Raw genomic sequence first — 19,195 nt, 5'->3', positions numbered from 1 at the left:
AAATGCAAAAGGATACAAAAGACAAAGTACTGAGGGAATGTATTAACAGAACGAGTCAAACTAAATTCTGGTGAACTGGGGCCTACGATTGTACACACTCCATGGAAATACCCCAGCCTAAATACTGGCATAGGAGGAAGGGTACTGCGAAGCCCATCACAGTATAATCCTTTAAAATGTCCCTTTCAAGGTTGGCTCCACTCAACACTGAGTATAGGAAATCTTCCCATCAGGCAGAAACACGGGCTGCCCAATGATTGACCAAGAAATTAACACACTAATGAATAAATGATGCTAATTTATTTCTATCCCTGACAACAGGAAACAGCACACACTCTGTGTCAATGGTATGTCCTCTTTCCCACTTTTCTAAGTGGTAAATTATGTTTTTCCCTTCATTGCTTTATATCATGTGTGGCAGGCATGATGGGAAATGGCTATCAATGGTTCTGTTATTGATTTCTACCTTCATTTCACTGTGGCTAAAGAAGATACTTTGTATGATTTCAATTTCTTAAAAATGTATTGGTACTTGTATTGTGGCCTAACATATGGTCTTTCCCGGAGAGTGTTCCATGTGTACTTGAGAAAAATGTGTATTCTGCTGTTGTTGAGAGGAATGATCTATATACGGCTGTTAGGTTTAGTTGGTTAAATGTGTTATTCAGTCCCCCTACCTCCCTACTGACTGTCTAGATGTGTTTTCCATTATTGAAAGCAAGGTATTGATCTCCAAGTATTATTTTAGAACTATCTATTTCTTCCTTCAATTCTGTCAATGTTTGCTTCACATATTTGGGGGTTGTTTGGTACATATATGTTTATAGTTGTTCTATCTTCTTGATAGATTGAACTTGTTATCAACATATAGTGGCCTCCTTTTCCTCTTGTGATAGTTTTTGATTTAAAGTTTATTTTGTGTGATAGTAACATAGCCATCCCAGATCTATCTTCCTTCCTTCCTTCCTTCCTTCCTTCCTTTCTTTTTCTGTCTCTCTTTCCTTCTTTTTTGTTACTATTTGCATGGGATATTTTATTCTATGCTTTAACGTTCAAGCAACTTGTGTCTTTTGAAATCAAGTGAGTTTTTTGCGGACAGCATATACTTGGATTATGGTTGTTTTTAAAGTCCATTCTGCCAATGTTTATCTTTTTATTGGAGAGCTTAATCCACTTACTTTTTCAAAAATTACTGATGAGGAAGAACTTAATTCTGTCTATTTCCTGCTTGTTTTCTGTATGTCTTATGCATTTTTTGCCCCTCATTTACTTCATTACTGACTTCTGTGCTTAGCCGATTTTCTTGTGGTGAACTCTTGATTCCCTTTTCATTTCTTTTTGCATATAGTCTATTGATATTTTCTTTGTGGTTATCAAGAAGATGACATTTACCATTCTAAAGTTAAAACAATATAATTTCAATTGAAACCAACTTCAGTAGCACACAGAAACTCTGTTCCTCTACAGTTCCGTTCCTCCTCTTTACATTATTATTGTCACAAATTACACCTTTATACTTTGTGAGCCCAATAACATGGATTTATGATTATTTTATACATTTGTTTTTTCAATCATGTAAGAAATAAAAAGTAGAGCTACAAGCCAATAACACAATACTGGCTTTAGTATTCGCCCATGTATTTATCTTTACTGGAGATTTCTATTTCTTTCTACAGCTTCGAGATGCTGTCTAGTGTCCTTTCATTTCAACCTGAAGGTTCAATTTAGCATTTCTCATAGGGCAGTGGTAGGAAGTTGTAAAATAAATGCCCTCAGCCTTTGTTCATCTGGGAATGCATTAATTTCTCCCTAAGTTTTGAAACCAGTTTGGCATATGGCCAACTTATCTTTGATAAAGGAGGCAGGAATGTACAGTGGAGAAAGGACAGTCTCTTCAATAAGTGGTGTTGGGAAAACTGGACAGGGACATGTAAAAGTATGAGATTCGATCACTCCCTAACACCATACACAAAAATAAGCTCAAAATGGATTAAAGACCTAAATGTAAGGCCAGACACTATCAAACTCTTAGAGGAAAACATAGGCAGAACACTCTATGACATAAATCACAGCAAGATCCTTTTTGACCCACCTCCTAGAGAAATGGAAATAAAGACAAAAATAAACACATGGGACCTAATGAAACTTAAAAGCTTTTGCACAGCAAAGGAAACCATAAACAAGACCAAAAGACAACCCTCAGAATGGGAGAAAATATTTGCAAATGAAGCAACTGACAAAGGATTAATCTCCAAAATTTATAAGCAGCTCATGCAGCTCAATAACAAAAAAACAAACAACCCAATCCAAAAATGGGCAGAAGACCTAAATAGACATTTCTCCACAGAAGATATACAGACTGCCAACAAACACATGAAAGGATGCTCAACATCTCTACTAATTAGAGAAATGCAAATCAAAACTACAATGAGATATCATCTCACGCCAGTCAGAATGGCCATCATCAAAAAATCTAGAAACAATAAATGCTGGAGAGGGTGTGGAAAAAAGGGAACACTCTTGCACTGCTGGTGGGAATGTGAATTGGTACAGCCACTATGGAGAACGGTATGGAGGTTCCTTAAAAAACTACAAATAGAACTACCATATGACCCTGCAATCCCACTACTGGGCATATACCCTGAGAAAACCATAATTCAAAAAGAGACATGTACCAAAATGTTCATAGCAGCCCTATTTACAATAGCCCGGAGATGGAAACAACCTAAGTGTCCATCATCGGATGAATGGGTAAAGAAGATGTGGCACATACATACAATGGAATATTACTCAGCCATAAAAAGAAATGAAATTGAACTATTTGTAATGAGGTGGATGGACCTAGAGTCTGTCATACAGAGTGAAGTAAGTCAGAAAGAGAAAGACAAATACTGTATGCTGACACATATATATGGAATTTAAGAAAAAAAAAAGGTCATGAAGAACATAGGGGTAAGACAGGAATAAAGACACAGACCTACTAGAGAATGGACTTGAGGATATGGGGAGGGGGAAGGGTAAGCTGTGACAAAGTGAAAGAGCGGCATGGACATATATACACTACCAAACGTAAGGTAGATAGCTAGTGGGAAGCAGCCGCATAGCACAGGGAGATCAGCTCGGTGCTTTGTGACCGCCTGGAGGGGTGGGATAGGGAGGGTGGGAGGGAGACGCAAAAGGGAGGGGATATGAGAACATATGTATACATATAACTGATTAAATTTGTGATAAAGCAAAAAATAAAAATAAAAAAATAAAAAATAAAAAAATAAAAAAATAAAAAAAAAAAAAAAAAAAAAAAAAAAAACCCGTCCTGTCTGAGCGAAGAACGGACGCCCTCCGGCGACCTACGCGCAGAGGCGGGGCCAGGTCCAAGGCTGAGACCCGGGAGCTGTGAGAGCAGAGACAGGGAAATCTCTCTGTGCAGGCTCCGAGGCAGCGGATTAAAGCTCCACGGTCCATTTGATGTGCCCTGCGTCTGTGGAGTGCATGAATGGACAGCGAATCATCCCAAATTGAGGAAGTGGACCTTGAGGACAAGATTTAAGACTTCCCCCCCCCTTTTTTTTTTTTCCTCTTTTTACAACGAATTATCTCAAATTAAGGAGGTGGACTTAGCAAGATTTCAGACTTTTCGCCCTTTTCCTCTTTTTACAACGAATTATCCCAAATCGAGGAGGTGGACTTGGAGAGCAAGATTTTTGATTTTTCCCCCTGCTCTCTTTTTGTGAATGTGTATGTGTAATCTTCTGTGTAAGATTCTCTCTGTATAGCTTTGCTTCCACCATATGTCCCAGGGTTCTTTCGGTCCGTGTTTTTTTTCAATAATTACTTTTTAATTTTAATAACGCTACTATATTTCATACTTTATTCTATTTTACTTAACCTGCTCTTTCTTTTTTTCCTCCCTTCCCTTCCTCCCTCCCTCCCTCCGCTCCTCCTTTCCTTCTTTCTTTTTCTTTCCTCCATCCCTCCCTCCCTCCCACCCTTCTTCTTTCCACTTTCTTTTTCTTTCCTTCCTCCCTCCCTCCCTCCTGTCTTTCTTTCTTTCTTTCCTTCCTCCCTCCCTCCCTCTCTTCTTCCATTCACTCTTCCTTTTGCTTTCATTCCTCCCTCCCTCCCTCCTTTCTTTCCTTTCTTTCCATCCTTCCTCCCTCCCTCCTTTCTTTCTTTCTTCCTTCCTTCCTTCCTTACTTCCCTTCTTCCTTTCTTTCAATTCTCTCTTTCTTTCTTCTACTAATTATTTCTTTCTACTTTTTCTCACTGTTATTCTGAGCCGGGTGGATGAAAGGCTCTTGGTGCTGCAGCCAGGAGTTAGTGCTGTGCCTCTGAAGTGGGAGAGCCAACTTCAGGACACGGGTCCACAAGAGACCTCCCAGCTCCACATAATATCAAGCAGCGAAAATCTCCCAGGGATCTCCATCTCAACACCAGCACCCAGCTTCAGTCAATGACCAGCAAGCTACAGTGCTGGTCACCCTATGCCAAGCAACTAGCAAGGCAGGAACACAACCCCACCCATTAGCAGAGAGGATACCTAAAAACATAATAAGGCCACAGGCACCCCAAAACACACCACCAGACGTGGACCTGTCCACCAGAAAGACAAGATCGAGCTTCAACCACCAGAACACAGGCATTAGTCCCCCCCACCAGGAAGCCTACACAACCTACTGAAACAACCTTAGCCACGGGGGACAGACACCAAAAACAACGGGAACTACGAATCTGCAGCCTGCAAAAAGGAGACCCCAAACACAGTAACATAAGCAAAATGAGAAAGCAGAAAAACACACAGCAGGTGAAGGAGCAAGATAAAAACCTACCAGACCTAACAAATGAAGAGGTAATAGGCAGTCTACCTGAAAAAGAATTCAGAATAATGATAGTAAAGCTGATCCAAGATTCTATTTCCCAGATCCAAAATCTTGGAAATAGAATAGACAATATGCAAGAAACAGTTAACAAGGACCTAGAAGAACTAAAGATGAATCAAGCATCGATTAAAAACACAATAAATGAAATGAAAAATACTCTAGATGGGATCAATAGCAGAATAACTGAGGCAGAAGAACGGATAAGTGAGGTGGAAGATAAAATAGTGGAAATAACTGATGCAGAGAAAAATAAAGAAAAAAGAATGAAAAGAACAGAGGACAGTCTCAGAGACCTCTGGGACAACATTAAACGCACCAACATTCGAATTATAGGGGTTCCAGAAGAAGAAGAGAAAAAGAAAGGGACTGAGAAAATATTTGAAGAGATTATAGTTGAAAACTTCCCTAATATGGGAAAGGAAATAGTTAATCAAGTCCAGGAGGCACAGAGAGTCCCATACCGAATAAATCCAAGAAGAAATACGCCAAGACACATATTAATCAAACTGTCAAAAATTAAACACAAAGAAATCATATTAAAAGCAGCAAGGGAAAAACAACAAATAACACACAAGGGAATCCCCATCAGGTTAACAGCTGATCTCTCAGCAGAAACTCTACAAGCCAGAAGGGAGTGGCAGGACATAATTAAAGTGATGAAGGAGAGAAACCTGCAACCAAGATTACTCTACCCAGCAAGGATCTCATTCAGATTTGATGGAGAAATTAAAACCTTTACAGACAAGCAAAAGCTGAGAGAGTTCAGCACCACCAAACCAGCTTTACAACAAATGCTAAAGGAACTTCTCTAGGCAAGAAACACAACAGAAGGACTATACCTACAATAACGAACCCAAAGCAATTAAGGAAATGGGAATAGGAACATACATATCAATAATTACCTTAAATGTAAATGGACTAAGTGCTCCCACCAAAAGACACAGAGTGGCTGAATGGATACAAAAACAAGACCCATATATATGCTGTCTACAAGAGACCCACTTCAGACCTAGAGACACATACAGATTGAAAGTAAGGGGATGGAAAAAGATATTCCATGCAAATGGAAATCAAAAGAAAGCTGGAGTAGCAATTCTTATATCAGACAAAATAGACTTTAAAATAAAGACTATTAGAAGAGACAAAGAAGGACACTACATAACGATAAAGGGATCCATCCAAGAAGAAGATATAACAATTGTAAATATTTATGCACCCAACATAGGAGCACCTCAATACATAAGGCAAATACTAACAGCCATAAAAGGGGAAATCGACAGTAACACAATCATAGTAGGGGACTTTAACACCCCACTTTCACCAATGGACAGATCATCCAAAATGAAAATAAATAAGGAAACACAAGCTTTAAATGATACATTAAACAAGATGGACTTAATTGATATTTATAGGACATTCCACCCAAAAACAACAGAATACACATTTTTCTCAAGTGCTCATGGAACATTCTCCAGGATAGATCATATCTTGGGTCACAAATCAAGCCTTGGTAAATTTAACAAAATTGAAATTGTATCAAGTATCTTTTCCGACCACAATGCTATGAGACTAGACATCAATTACAGGAAAAGATCTGTAAAAAATACAAACACATGGAGGCTAAACAATACACTACTCAATAATGAAGTGATCACTGAAGAAATCAAAGAGGAAATTAAGAAATACTTAGAAACAAATGACAATGGAGACACGACGACCCAAAACCTATGGGACGCAGCAAAAGCAGTTCTAAGGGGGAAGTTTATTGCAATACAATCCCACCTTAAGAAACAGGAAACATTTCGATTAAACAACCTGACCCTGCACCTAAAGCAATTAGAGAAAGAAGAACAAAAAACCCCCAAAGTTAGCAGAAGGAAAGAAATCATAAAGATCAGATCAGAAATAAATGAAAAAGAAATGAAGGAAACGATAGCAAAGATCAACCAAACTAAAAGCTGGTTCTTTGAGAAGATAAACAAAATTGACAAACCATTAGCCAGACTCATCAAGAAAAGAAGGGAGAAGACTCAAATCAGTAGAATTAGAAATGAAAAAGGAGAAGTAACAACTGACACTGCAGAAATACAAAAGATCATGAGAGATTACTATAAGCAACTCTATGCCAATAAAATGGACAACCTGGAAGAAATGGACAAATTCTTAGAAATGCACAACCTACCAAGACTGACTCAGGAAGAAATAGAAAATATGAATAGACCAATCACAAGCACTGAAATTGAAACTGTGATTAAAAATCTTCCATCAAACAAAAGCCCAGGACCAGATGGCTTCACAGGCGAATTCTATCAAACATTTAGAGAAGAGCTAACACCCATCCTTCTCAAACTCTTCCAAACAATATCAGAGGAAGGAACACTCCCAAACTCATTCTACGAGGCCACCATCACCTTGATACCAAAACCAGGCAAGGATGTCACAAAGAAAGAAAACTACAGGCCAATATCACTGATGAACATAGATGCAAAAATCCTCAACAAAATACTAGCAAACAGAATCCAACAGCACATTAAAAGGATCATACACCATGATCAAGTGGGGTTTATTCCAGGAATGCAAGGATTCTTCAATATACGCAAATCAATCAATGTGATACACCATATTAACAAGTTGAAGGAGAAAAACCATATGATCATCTCAATAGATGCAGAGAAAGCTTTCGACAAAATTCAACACCCATTTATGATAAAAACCCTGCAGAAAGTAGGCATAGAGGGAACTTTCCTCAACATAATAAAGGCCATATATGACAAACCCACAGCCAACATTGTCCTCAATGGTGAAAAACTGAAACAATTTCCACTAAGATCAGGAACAAGACAAGGCTGCCCACTCTCACCACTCTTATTCAACATAGTTTTGGAAGTTTTAGCCACAGCAATCAGAGAAGAAAAGGAAATAAAAGGAATCCAAATTGGAAAAGAAGAAGTAAAGCTGTCACTGTTTGCAGATGACATGATACTATACATAGAGAATCCTAAAGATGCTACCGAAAAACTACTAGAGCTAAACAATGAATTTGGTAAAGTAGCAGGATACAAAATTAATGCACAGAAATCTCTGGCATTCCTGTACACTAATGATGAAAAATCTGAAAATGAAATCAAGAAAACACTCCCATTTACCATTGCAACAAAAAGAATAAAATATCTAGGAATAAACCTACCTAAGGAGACAAAAGACCTGTATGCAGAAAATTATAAGACACTGATGAAAGAAATTAAAGATGATATAAATAGATGGAGAGATATACCATGCTCCTGGATTGGAAGAATCAATATTGTGAAAATGACTCTACTACCCAAAGCAATCTACAGATTCAATGCAATCCCTATCAAACTACCACTGGCATTTTTCACAGAAGTAGAACAAAAAATTTCAAAATTTGTTTGGAAAAACAAAAGACCCCGAATAGCCAAAGCAATCTTGAGAACGAAAAACGGAGCTGGAGGAATCAGGCTGCCTGACTTCAGACTATACTACAAAGCTACAGTAATTAAGACAGTGTGGTACTGGCATAAAAACAGAAAGATAGATCAGTGGATCAGGATAGAAAGCCGAGAGATAAACCCACGCACATATGGCCAACTTATCTTTGATAAAGGAGGCAGGAATGTACAGTGGAGAAAGGACAGCCTCTTCAATAAGTGGTGCTGGGAAAACTGGACAGGGACATGTAAAAGTATGAGATTCGATCATTCCCTAACACCATACACAAAAATAAGCTCAAAATGGATTAAAGACCTAAATGTAAGGCCAGAAACTATCAAACTCTTAGAGGAAAACATAGGTAGAACACTCTATGACATAAATCACAGCAAGATCCTTTTGGACCCACCTCCTAGAGAAATGGAAATAAAAACAAAGATAAACAAATGGGACCTAATGAAACTTCAAAGCTTTTGCACAGCAAAGGAAACCATAAACAAGACCAAAAGACAACCCTCAGAATGGGAGAAAATATTTGCAAATGAAGCAACTGACAAAGGATTAATCTCCAAAATTTATAAACAGCTCATGAAGCTCAATAGCAAAAAAACAAACAACCCAGAAGACTTAAATAGGCATTTCTCCAAAGAAGATATACAGACTGCCAACAAACACATGAAAGAATGCTCAACATCATTAATCATTAGAGAAATGCAAATCAAAACTACAATGAGATATCATCTCACACCAGTCAGAATGGCCATCATCAAGAAATCTAGAAACAATAAATGCTGGAGAGGGTGTGGAGAAAAGGGAACACTCTTGCACTGCTGGTGGGAATGTGAATTGGTACAGCCACTATGGAGAACAGTATGGAGGTTCCTTAAAAAACTACAAATAGAACTACCATATGACCCAGCAATCCCACTACTAGGCATATACCCTGAGAAAACCATAATTCAAAAAGAGACATGTACCAAAATGTTCATTGCAGCTCTATTCACAATAGCCCGGAGCTGGAAACAACCTAAGTGTCCATCATCGGATGAATGGATAAAGAAGATGTGGCACATATATACAATGGAATATTACTCAGCCATAAAAAGAAACGAAACTGAGCTATTTGTAATGAGGTGGATAGACCTAGAGTCTGTCATACAGAGTGAAGTAAGTCAGAAAGAGAAAGACAAATACCGTATGCTAACACATATATATGGAATTAAAAAAAAAAAAAATGTCATGAAGAACCTAGGGGTAAAACGGGAATAAAGACACAGACCTACTTGAGAATGGACTTGAGGATATGGGGAAGGGGAAGGGTAAGCTGTGAGAAAGGGAAAGAGAGGCATGGACATATATACACTACCAAACGTAAGGTAGATAGATAGTGGGAAGGAGCCGCAGAGCACAGGGAGATCAGCTCGGTGCTTTGTGACCGCCTGGAGGGGTGGGATGGGGAGGGTGGGAGGGAGGGAGATGCATGAGGGAGGGGATGTGGGAACAGATGTATATGTATGACTGATTCACTTTGTTATAAAGCAGAAACTAATAAAAAAAAAAAAAAGTGTTTGGCCTACTGACTTTTGATTTCTTCTAAGGCAAATGGATAGGTAATTTTTATTCCCTGATTAGGAGAAAAATGGTGGAAGAGGGCAGGGTTAAGAATTAAGATTTCAAGAGCATGAGAGGTAGATGGCCAACCATAGTTCCTAAGGTTCGGTGCCTGTAACTGTTGCCGCCGCTTAAGCGTGCCAAAGCAGTGGTACGGCTGCTGCGCTCGTGTTTGCTACCACTAGAAACATTCTTGCCAGTAGTGGCGGCAGCGGGACTCCATTACCCCCTTTTTTCACTCTCTCCAGAAGCTCCAGATGGCGTCTTCCGTGGGCAACGTGGCCGACAGCACAGAACCAACGAAACGTATGCTTTCCTTCCAAGGGTTAGCTGAGCTGGCACATCGAGAATATCAGGCAGGAGATTTTGAGACAGCTGAGAGACACTGCATGCAGCTCTGGAGACAAGAGCCAGGCAATACTGGTGTACTTTTATTACTTTCATCTATACACTTCCAGTGTCGAAGGCTGGACAGATCTGCCCACTTTAGTACTCTGGCAATTAAACAGAACCCTCTTCTGGCAGAAGCCTATTCGAATTTGGGGAATGTGTACAAGGAAAGAGGGCAGTTGCAGGAAGCAACTGAGCATTACCGGCATGCATTGCGTCTCAAACCAGATTTCATCGATGGTTATATTAACCTGGCAGCCGCTTTGGTAGCAGCAGGCGACATGGAAGGGGCAGTACAAGCTTACGTCTCTGCTCTTCAGTATAATCCTTATTTGTACTGTGTTCGCAGTGACCTGGGGAACCTGCTCAAAGCCCTGGGTGGCTTAGAAGAAGCCAAGGCATGTTATTTGAAAGCAATTGAGATGCAACCGAACTTTGCAGTAGCTTGGAGTAATCTTGGCTGTGTTTTCAATGCACAAGGGGAGATTTGGCTTGCAATTCATCACTTTGAAAAGGCTGTCACCCTTGACCCCAGTTTTCTGGATGCTTATATCAATTTAGGAAATGTCTTCAATGAGGCACGGATTTTTGACAGAGCTGTGGCAGCTTACCTTCGTGCCCTAAGCTTGAGTCCAAATCATGCAGTGGTACATGGCAACCTGGCTTGTGTATACTATGAGCAAGGCCTGATGGATCTGGCAATAGACACCTACAGGCGAGCTATTGAATTGCAACCACATTTCCCTGATGCTTACTGCAACCTAGCCAACGCTCTCAAAGAGAAGGGCAGTGTTGCTGAAGCAGAAGATTGTTATCATACAGCTCTCCGGCTGTGTCCCACCCATGCAGACTCTCTGAATAACCTAGCCAATATCAAAGGAGAACAGGGAAACAGTGAAGAGGCAGTTCGCTTGTATCGTAAAGCATTAGAGCTCTGCCCAGACTTTGCTGATGCCCATTCAAATTTAGCAAGTGTATTGAAGCAGCAGGGAAAACTGCACGAAGCTCTGATGCATTATACGGAGGCTATTCGAATCAGTCCTACCTTTGCTGATGCGTACTGTAATATGGGAAACACTCTATGGGAGATGCAGGATGTTCAGGGAGCCTTGCAGTGTTATACTCGTGCCGTTCAGATCAACCCTGCATTTGCGGATGCCCACAGCAATCTGGCTTCCATTCACCAGGATTCAGGGAATATTCCAGAAGCAATTGCTTCTTATCGCACTGTTCTGAAGCTTCAACCTGATTTTCCTGATGCTTATTGTAATTTGGCTCATTGCCTGCAGGTTGTCTGTGATTGGACAGACTATGATGAGCGAATGAAGAAGTTGGTCAGCATTGTGGCTGACCAGTTGGAGAAGAATAGGTTGCCTTCTGTGCAGCCTCATCATAGTATGCTCTATCCTCTTCCTCATGGCTTCAGGAAGGCTATTGCTGAGAGGCATGGGAACCTCTGCTTGGCTAATATAAGTGTCCTTCATAAACCACCGTATGAACATCCAAAAGACTTGAAGCTCAGTGATGGTCGACTGCGTGTAGGATACGTGAGTTCTGACTTTGGGAATCATCCTACTTCTCATCTTATGCAGTCTATTCCAGGCATGCACAATCCTGATAAATTTGAGATATTCTGTTATGCCCTGAGCCCACATGATGGCACAAACTTCCGAGCGAAGGTGATGGCAGAAGCCAATCATTTCACTGATCTTTCTCAGATTCCATGCAATGGGAAAGCAGCTGATCGCATCCATCAAGATGGTATACACATCCTTGTAAATATGAATGGTTATACCAGGGGTGCTCGAAATGAACTCTTTGCTCTCAGGCCAGCTCCTATTCAGGCAATGTGGCTGGGGTACCCTGGGACTAGTGGCGTGCTTTTCATGGATTATATCATCACTGATCAGGAAACGTCACCTGCTGAAGTTGCTGAGCAGTATTCTGAGAAACTGGCTTATATGCCCCATACGTTCTTTATTGGTGATCATGCTAATATGTTCCCTCACCTGAAGAAAAAAGCCATCATCGATTTTAAGTCCAATGGGCACCTTTATGACAATCGGATTGTGCTGAATGGCATCGACCTCCAAGCATTTCTTGATAGTCTATCAGATGTGCAAATAGTCAAGATGAAATGTCCTGATGGAGAAGACAACGCAGACAGCAGTAATACAGCTCTTAATATGCCTGTCATTCCTATGAATACTGTTGCAGAAGCAGTTATTGAAATGATTAACAGAGGACAAATTCAGATTACAATGAATGGATTCAGTATTAGCAATGGACTGGCAACTACCCTGATCAACAATAAGGCTGCCACTGGAGAGGAGGTTCCCCGTACCATTATTGTAACCACACGTTCTCAGTACGGGTTACCGGAAGATGCCATTGTGTACTGTAACTTTAATCAGTTATACAAAATTGACCCATCTACTTTGCAGATGTGGGCAAATATTCTGAAGCGTGTTCCCAATAGTGTACTGTGGCTGTTGCGTTTTCCAGCAGCAGGAGAAGCTAATATTCAACAGTACACACAAAATATGGGCCTTCCCCCGAGCCGTATCATTTTTTCACCTGTTGCTCCTAAAGAGGAACATGTTCGGAGAGGCCAGCTGGCTGATGTCTGCTTGGACACTCCACTCTGTAATGGCCACACCACAGGGATGGATGTCCTTTGGGCAGGGACCCCCATGGTGACTATGCCAGGAGAGACTCTTGCTTCCCGAGTTGCAGGTTCCCAGCTCACTTGTTTAGGCTGTCTTGAGCTGATTGCTAAAACTAGGCAAGAATATGAAGAGATAGCTGTGAAACTGGGAACTGATCTCGATTACCTGAAGAAAATTCGTGGCAAAGTCTGGAAGCAGAGAACATCTAGCCCTCTGTTCAACACCAAACAATACACAATGGAACTAGAGCGGCTCTATCTACAGATGTGGGAGCATTATGCAGCTGGCAACAAACCTGATCACATGATTAAGCCTGTTGAAGTCACTGAGTCGGCCTAAATAATGACTGTGTGCCCAGGAGAATTACCCCTGTAGCTGAGCCTCAACCTTCTGTGGGAAAGGGAACTACTTTTTCAATATCATGGTGCAGATGGGTGACAGACAATGATAAGAAATAGCACAGCCAGACTTGCTTCCTGCATGATCACGATAGGGAGGGACCCAAGAGATGCGAAACTGCTGTTCCACAAGGAGTCTCCATCGAATTTTGCAGCAGCCAGGTGTCTGGAAGGTCTGGAAGGTAAGTCTGGAAGGTAAGTCTGGAAGGTCTGATCTCCCTTGGTCTTCCAGGGGGATGGATGGTTAGTGTGCAAGGGAGATAGAGATTGCCCAGCCGTTTTGTGATTATCATGGATTGACTGAGTCTTCTGAATTAATTTTTTTCTTTATATTTTGGGTATTGGAGCTTTTAAAAATGTTTGGTTTCAGGTATTTTTATTCATGTGAAGTGTATATGATTCTCTTGAGATAAGGTTTTAAGCTAAAATATTCCTTGTTTTAGTTTCTGAACTCTACAGATAAATGGGGACTTTGCTAGTGTAGTCTTTTTATAGGTTTTATAAACCACTTGAGCCTATATCAGTCCCTTTAGTGTCTGACATAACGTTTGGAACTCTCAGTGCTTTGTTGGTTTGTAGATGATGGCCTCAATTCTTTTTCTGGTCCGTTTCCTTCTTCCCTTCCCCCCACTTTAAAAATTCTCCTATAACGTGGCTAACAAAATACCAAGTGTGATTCAAAACCTCCCAGAGTGTTTCTCTTCAACACATCATCTGGTGCCAAATGAAGATTCTTAGGAGTTCTTATTAATTATGAAGGACACAGTTGTGGTACTGTCACTGACGATAATAATAATGGATTTTTGGCCTAGAGTTTTGACCTATTTCACCAGTGTTTTACCGTTGACTGCCCCTCTATGCTGCTTCCAAAACTGGGAGTGTGTGATAAGATTTTTACTTTCATTTCTAAAGTTTGTTTTTTTTTAGGTGAGTCCTGTTCTTCCTTTTTCTTTCAGCAGAAATGAAATCCCAGGTAAGTATAAGTATTCAAATATTTGATCAGTAAGTCACAGTTATCTCCAGTACATTAAATAACTTTCATCAAAAAACATGTTATAGGTAAAAAGCTCTGAAGGACCAGCTATGTATATGATAATTATGTTTCAGGCCTTCTAGGGTATTATATATAATAACTTGTCTTCTGGTCGTGGTCTTGAAGTCTTTATGGATTCAGCCTCAGTAGTAGGGAACTGCACTGCTACTTGGTTTGGAGTACAAATTAGACTTTAGCCCTCCTGGAGGTTGAGTTTTTGGTATTGAAAACCACAGGAATGAAATTATTGTATTTCAACAAAGGATCGAGGGCTTGAGGCTTAAACAAGCCAACATATGTGTGGGAAGTAGTCAGCCTTGAGAGCAGGCTACGGACATGCCAGGCATGCCGCCGCTGCTCGAAGGGACCGTCCCTACTTGTTCCCCTCCTTGTTCCATTCCATGGGAGATAAATCACCAGGGCCCAGAAATCAGAAAGAATGTAAAATGAGACAAGCCAATCTGTCTCCACCCTGCACGTGCAGGTTATTTTGGATGATTCTGGGTTTATGGGTTTTCTCCCAGGGAAGTTAACCTTGAGCCGAGACAGTCATTAGATAATGTAAACCACCGTCTGGCAACCTTCCCTTTTCTAGTCTATATAATCTGCAACTGTAGCATAATAAAACTTGCCTTGCAACCATCAGTTGTCTTGGTCCTTCTGACCCCATTCGACGGTGCTACTTCAGTTCCTTACCCCGTCCCTTCTGACCCTGGGCGGTGAAATCCTCTTTCTGAGGCTGGTCCGCGGCAAGTGGCGCCCGAACAGGGAGCTGAAGCGTGAAGCCAATGAAAAGAAAAAGAAAGTGCAGGTAAGAGAACCCTTATGCAAAATATGTGTGGACACGAGTAAAAGTGAAACTAATAGAGGCATAAGGCAACAGTCAGAAGTAAAATAAGATGGGGCAAAAGGGCTCCAAGGAGCGTGAATTATTTGCTCCGGTTTTACTTTTGATGCTTAAAGCTCGGGGTAATAAAGTTTCTACCTCACAGTTGACTGAATTTTTGCAGCATATCCATGATGTATCTCCCTGGTTTCCTGATGGCGGCTCTGTGACACAGAAATCTGGCAGAAAGTTGGAGAAGATTTAAAAAATTATTATGAGTCTCGAGGACCTAGTCATACTGCCCTTGTTACATTTAGTTTGTGGAACCTGATAAAAATATGTTTAGGTTCTTCTCATGATAGTGTTGATTTGAATGTAAAGTCAGAAAAACATAAGCCTCTGACAGAAGAAAAGACTGTATTGTCAGCTACTGTGTCGCCACTTCCTAAACCGAAAGAGCTAATTAATTTAAATATTTCAGATGAAGAGGAACATTTTGACTTAACAGATGAGGCTTTTAAACATAAAAGGGAGAAATATCCTGAGGATGATTTTCTAATGGCTATAATAGATAAGTCAGTGAAAAAGCTGCAAATTAGTAAGGACTGTCTTCCTCAAAATTCTCCATCTGTAAAACTGCTCAGTCCCTTGCAACGTGCTGTACAAGCAGCAATAAAACGAGGAGAAGATCCTATTTTCTGTTGTCCTGTCACGGAAAGACCTGATCCTAATAATGCTCAACAGGCTATTAGGGAGCATCAGGCTCTTCCTTTTAAAGTTTTGAAAGATTTAAAATCTGCTTGTGCTCAATATGGGCCCACTGCTCCTTTTACTACTGCTATGGTTGACACTATTACAGGAGAAGCTCTTCCCCCTGCTGATTGGCAGTCTATTGCACGAGCTTGTTTAAATGGTGGAGATTATTTAATATGGAAGTTTGATTTTTATGAACGGGCTGCTGAACAAGCAGAAAAGAATGCTACCCATGATATTCCAGTTGATTATCATATGCTGATTGGGGAAGGACAATCTATTTCTTTACAAGATCGATTAACTTATCCCTTTGTTGCTTATCCTCAAATAAATCATTTGGCATTACAAGCCTGGAGGAAATTATCTTCTACACACAAAACTGAGCATCTTTCAAAAATTAGACAGGGACCTGATGAACCATATGCTGATTTTGTAGATAGATTGTTACAGCCGGTGGGGATACTCATTGTGGATGGACTCACTGGTACAATTGTAGTTAAGCAACTTGCTTTTGAAAACGCTAATAATGAATGTCAGGCTGCGATTCGACCTTGGAGAAAACGGGGAACATTGGAGGATTATATTCGCCTTTGTGCAGACATTGGGCCTGCTTATATACAGGGTGCTGCTATGGCTGCAGCATTAACTAAAGTGGGGTTTAAAAACAATCCAAAGAGAACAAAGACTAGTTTTAAATGCGCAAAGGCAGGTCATTTTGCTGGAGAATGTAGATCTTTTCATTGTAACCCTGGTCCTTCCTTCCCTACTCAAAACCCTCCAGATGGTCAGAAAATCCCTGGTTTATGCCCTAAATGCAATAGGGGAAAACGTTGGGCACGAGATTGTCGCTCAGTGTCCCACAAGGATGGAACACCACTGTCGGGAAACTCCTCTCGGGGCCTTCCCCGGCCCCAACAGATAATAGGGGCAATGTCTGTGTATCCTCCTCAAACTATCAATCAGACATTAACCAAAAACCAAAACGTACAATATCTTTGCTCTCCAGAGAAACAGCAGGAAGCGCAGGACTGGACCACAGTACCTCCGCCCGATATGTATTAACTCCTGAAATGGGTCCTCGGGCCTTCTCTACGGGCATCTATGGACCTTTACCCAAGGGTTTGATGGGACTATTATTGGGAAGAAGTAGTGTCACCATGAAGGGTTTAACTATTATGCCAGGAGTCATAGATTCTGACTACGAAGGAGAAATAAAAATCATGGCACAAACTATTAAAAATATAATAATGATTTCTCCTGGGGATAAAATTGCACAATTGCTACTTTTGCCCTTTGTACCTCATGGACAAATTTTACAGCATCAAAAGAGAGACACAAAGGCTTTTGGATCATCTAATGCTGCCTACCGGATTCAGAAGATAGGGAAAGAACGTCCAGAAATGAAATGAACCATTAATGGAAAGGTTTTTTCAGGTTTGTTAGACACTGGAGCTGATGTCTCTGTTATGACACAGATTCACTGGCATAAACGTTGGCCCGTTAGTCCTACTATTACAGAACTTCAAGGAATAGGACAGAGTTCTTCTCCTATGCAAAGTAGTCAGTTATTATTATGGCAAGATAGTGAGGGCCATTCAGGATACTTCCAGCCTTATGTTTTGCCTAGGCTGCCTTTAAACCTCTGGGGCCGAGATATATTAAAAGAAATGGGAGTGTTACTTTATAGTCCAAATTCTCAAGTCTCTAATATGATGTTGGATCAAGGATTTCTTCCCACAAAAAGGCTGGGAACAAATCAACAAGGAACTGTCTATCCTATTGATGTGAAAATAAAAAATGATAGACAAGGTTTGGGTTTTTCTTAGGGGCCTTGGATTCTCCTCCACTCACTGCTGATCCAATTACTTGGCTGAGTGATGACCCTGTATGGGTGGACCAATGGCCCCTCACAAAGGAGAAATTAGAAGCTGCAGAACAATTAGTACTGGAACAATTAGGGCATTTAGAAATTTCCAATAGTCCTTGGAATACTCCTATTTTTATTACCAAGAAAAAATCTGGAAAATATAGGTTATTACAGGATCTAAGAGCTGTTAATAAAACTATGCTAATAATGGGAGCTCTTCAAGCAGGCCTACCCTCTCCAACAGCCATACCACACAATTATCAGCTTTTAGTTATAGATTTAAAAGATTGTTTTTTTCACTATTCCTTTGTTTCCTGAAGATAGAAAACATTTTGCTTTTAGCTTGCCTTCCTTAAATTTTAAGGAACCCCTGAGGAGATTTCAATGGAAAGTATTGCCTCAGGGCATGGCAAATAGTCCTACATTATGCCAGAAATATGTGGCTCAGGCCTTAACTCCTGTGAGAAAAAGGTTTCCAACGTTATATCTCATACATTATGTGGATGATATACTTTTAGCCACTGATAATATTTCTTTATTAGAGACTGCTTTTCAATTTTTACAACAATCCTTACAATCATTTGGCTTGGTCATTGCCTCAGAAAAAATTCAAAGACAATCTCCATTTTTCTATTTGGGAAAATATATTGATAACACTACCATTAGGCCTCAAAAACTGCAAATTCGAGTTGATAATTTAAAAACATTAAAGGATTTTCAAAAATTACTTGGAGATATTAATTGGCCAAGGCCTTCCTTAAAACTTACTACTGCTCAATTAGAGCCTTTGTTTGATATTCTTAAAGGTGACTCAGATCCTTCTACTTCACGCTCTATGACTCCAGAAGCACTTCAAGCTTTACAAATAGTTAATAGAGCTATCAGCTCTGCACAATTAACTCGAATGCATACTCACCTGCCAATTTCTTTAATTGCTTGTCCAACACCTCATGTGCCTACTGCCATCTTATGGCAAACTGTTGGAATTATTGAATGGATTCATATGAAAACTACATCCTCTAAGGTTATTAACCCTTATTTTGAACTTATTAGTAAGCTAATAATGCAAGGTAGAACTAGATGCTTACAACTTCTGGGTATAGAAACTTCTCAAATTATTATCCCTTATTCAGTTAGTCAACAAAATTGGCTTTTTCAACATAGTAATGAATGGGGTCTTGCTCTTGCAGGATTTTCAGGTGCCTTGGAATGCCATTACCCTGCTGATAAATTGATCCAATTCGACAAACTTAACTGTTATACCTTTCCTTCTATAATTAGGCAACAGCCCATTCCTCATGTACCTTTGGTTTTTACAGAC

At 40.2% G+C, this 19,195-nt stretch overlaps 1 protein-coding gene across 1 annotated transcript; it reads left to right on the top strand.

Moving 5' to 3' along the window:
* Window positions 1-9,871: 9,871 nt before the first annotated feature.
* LOC307067852 (UDP-N-acetylglucosamine--peptide N-acetylglucosaminyltransferase 110 kDa subunit-like) lies at window positions 9,872-13,336 on the top strand (the record flags this gene model as incomplete). Its single annotated transcript, XM_079725486.1, has 1 exon — window positions 9,872-13,336. Exon 1 carries the CDS (start codon window positions 10,196-10,198, stop codon window positions 13,334-13,336), a length of 3,141 nt encoding a protein of 1,046 aa, XP_079581612.1. The 5' UTR covers window positions 9,872-10,195.
* Between the last annotated feature and the right edge of the window lie 5,859 nt (window positions 13,337-19,195).

Source organism: Hyperoodon ampullatus, assembly GCF_949752795.1.
Source record: "Hyperoodon ampullatus genome assembly, chromosome: 2".
NCBI classification, from domain to species: domain Eukaryota; kingdom Metazoa; phylum Chordata; class Mammalia; order Artiodactyla; family Ziphiidae; genus Hyperoodon; species Hyperoodon ampullatus.
Note: the sequence above shows the minus strand (reverse complement) of the source record. Positions and strands in the feature narration are given on the sequence as shown.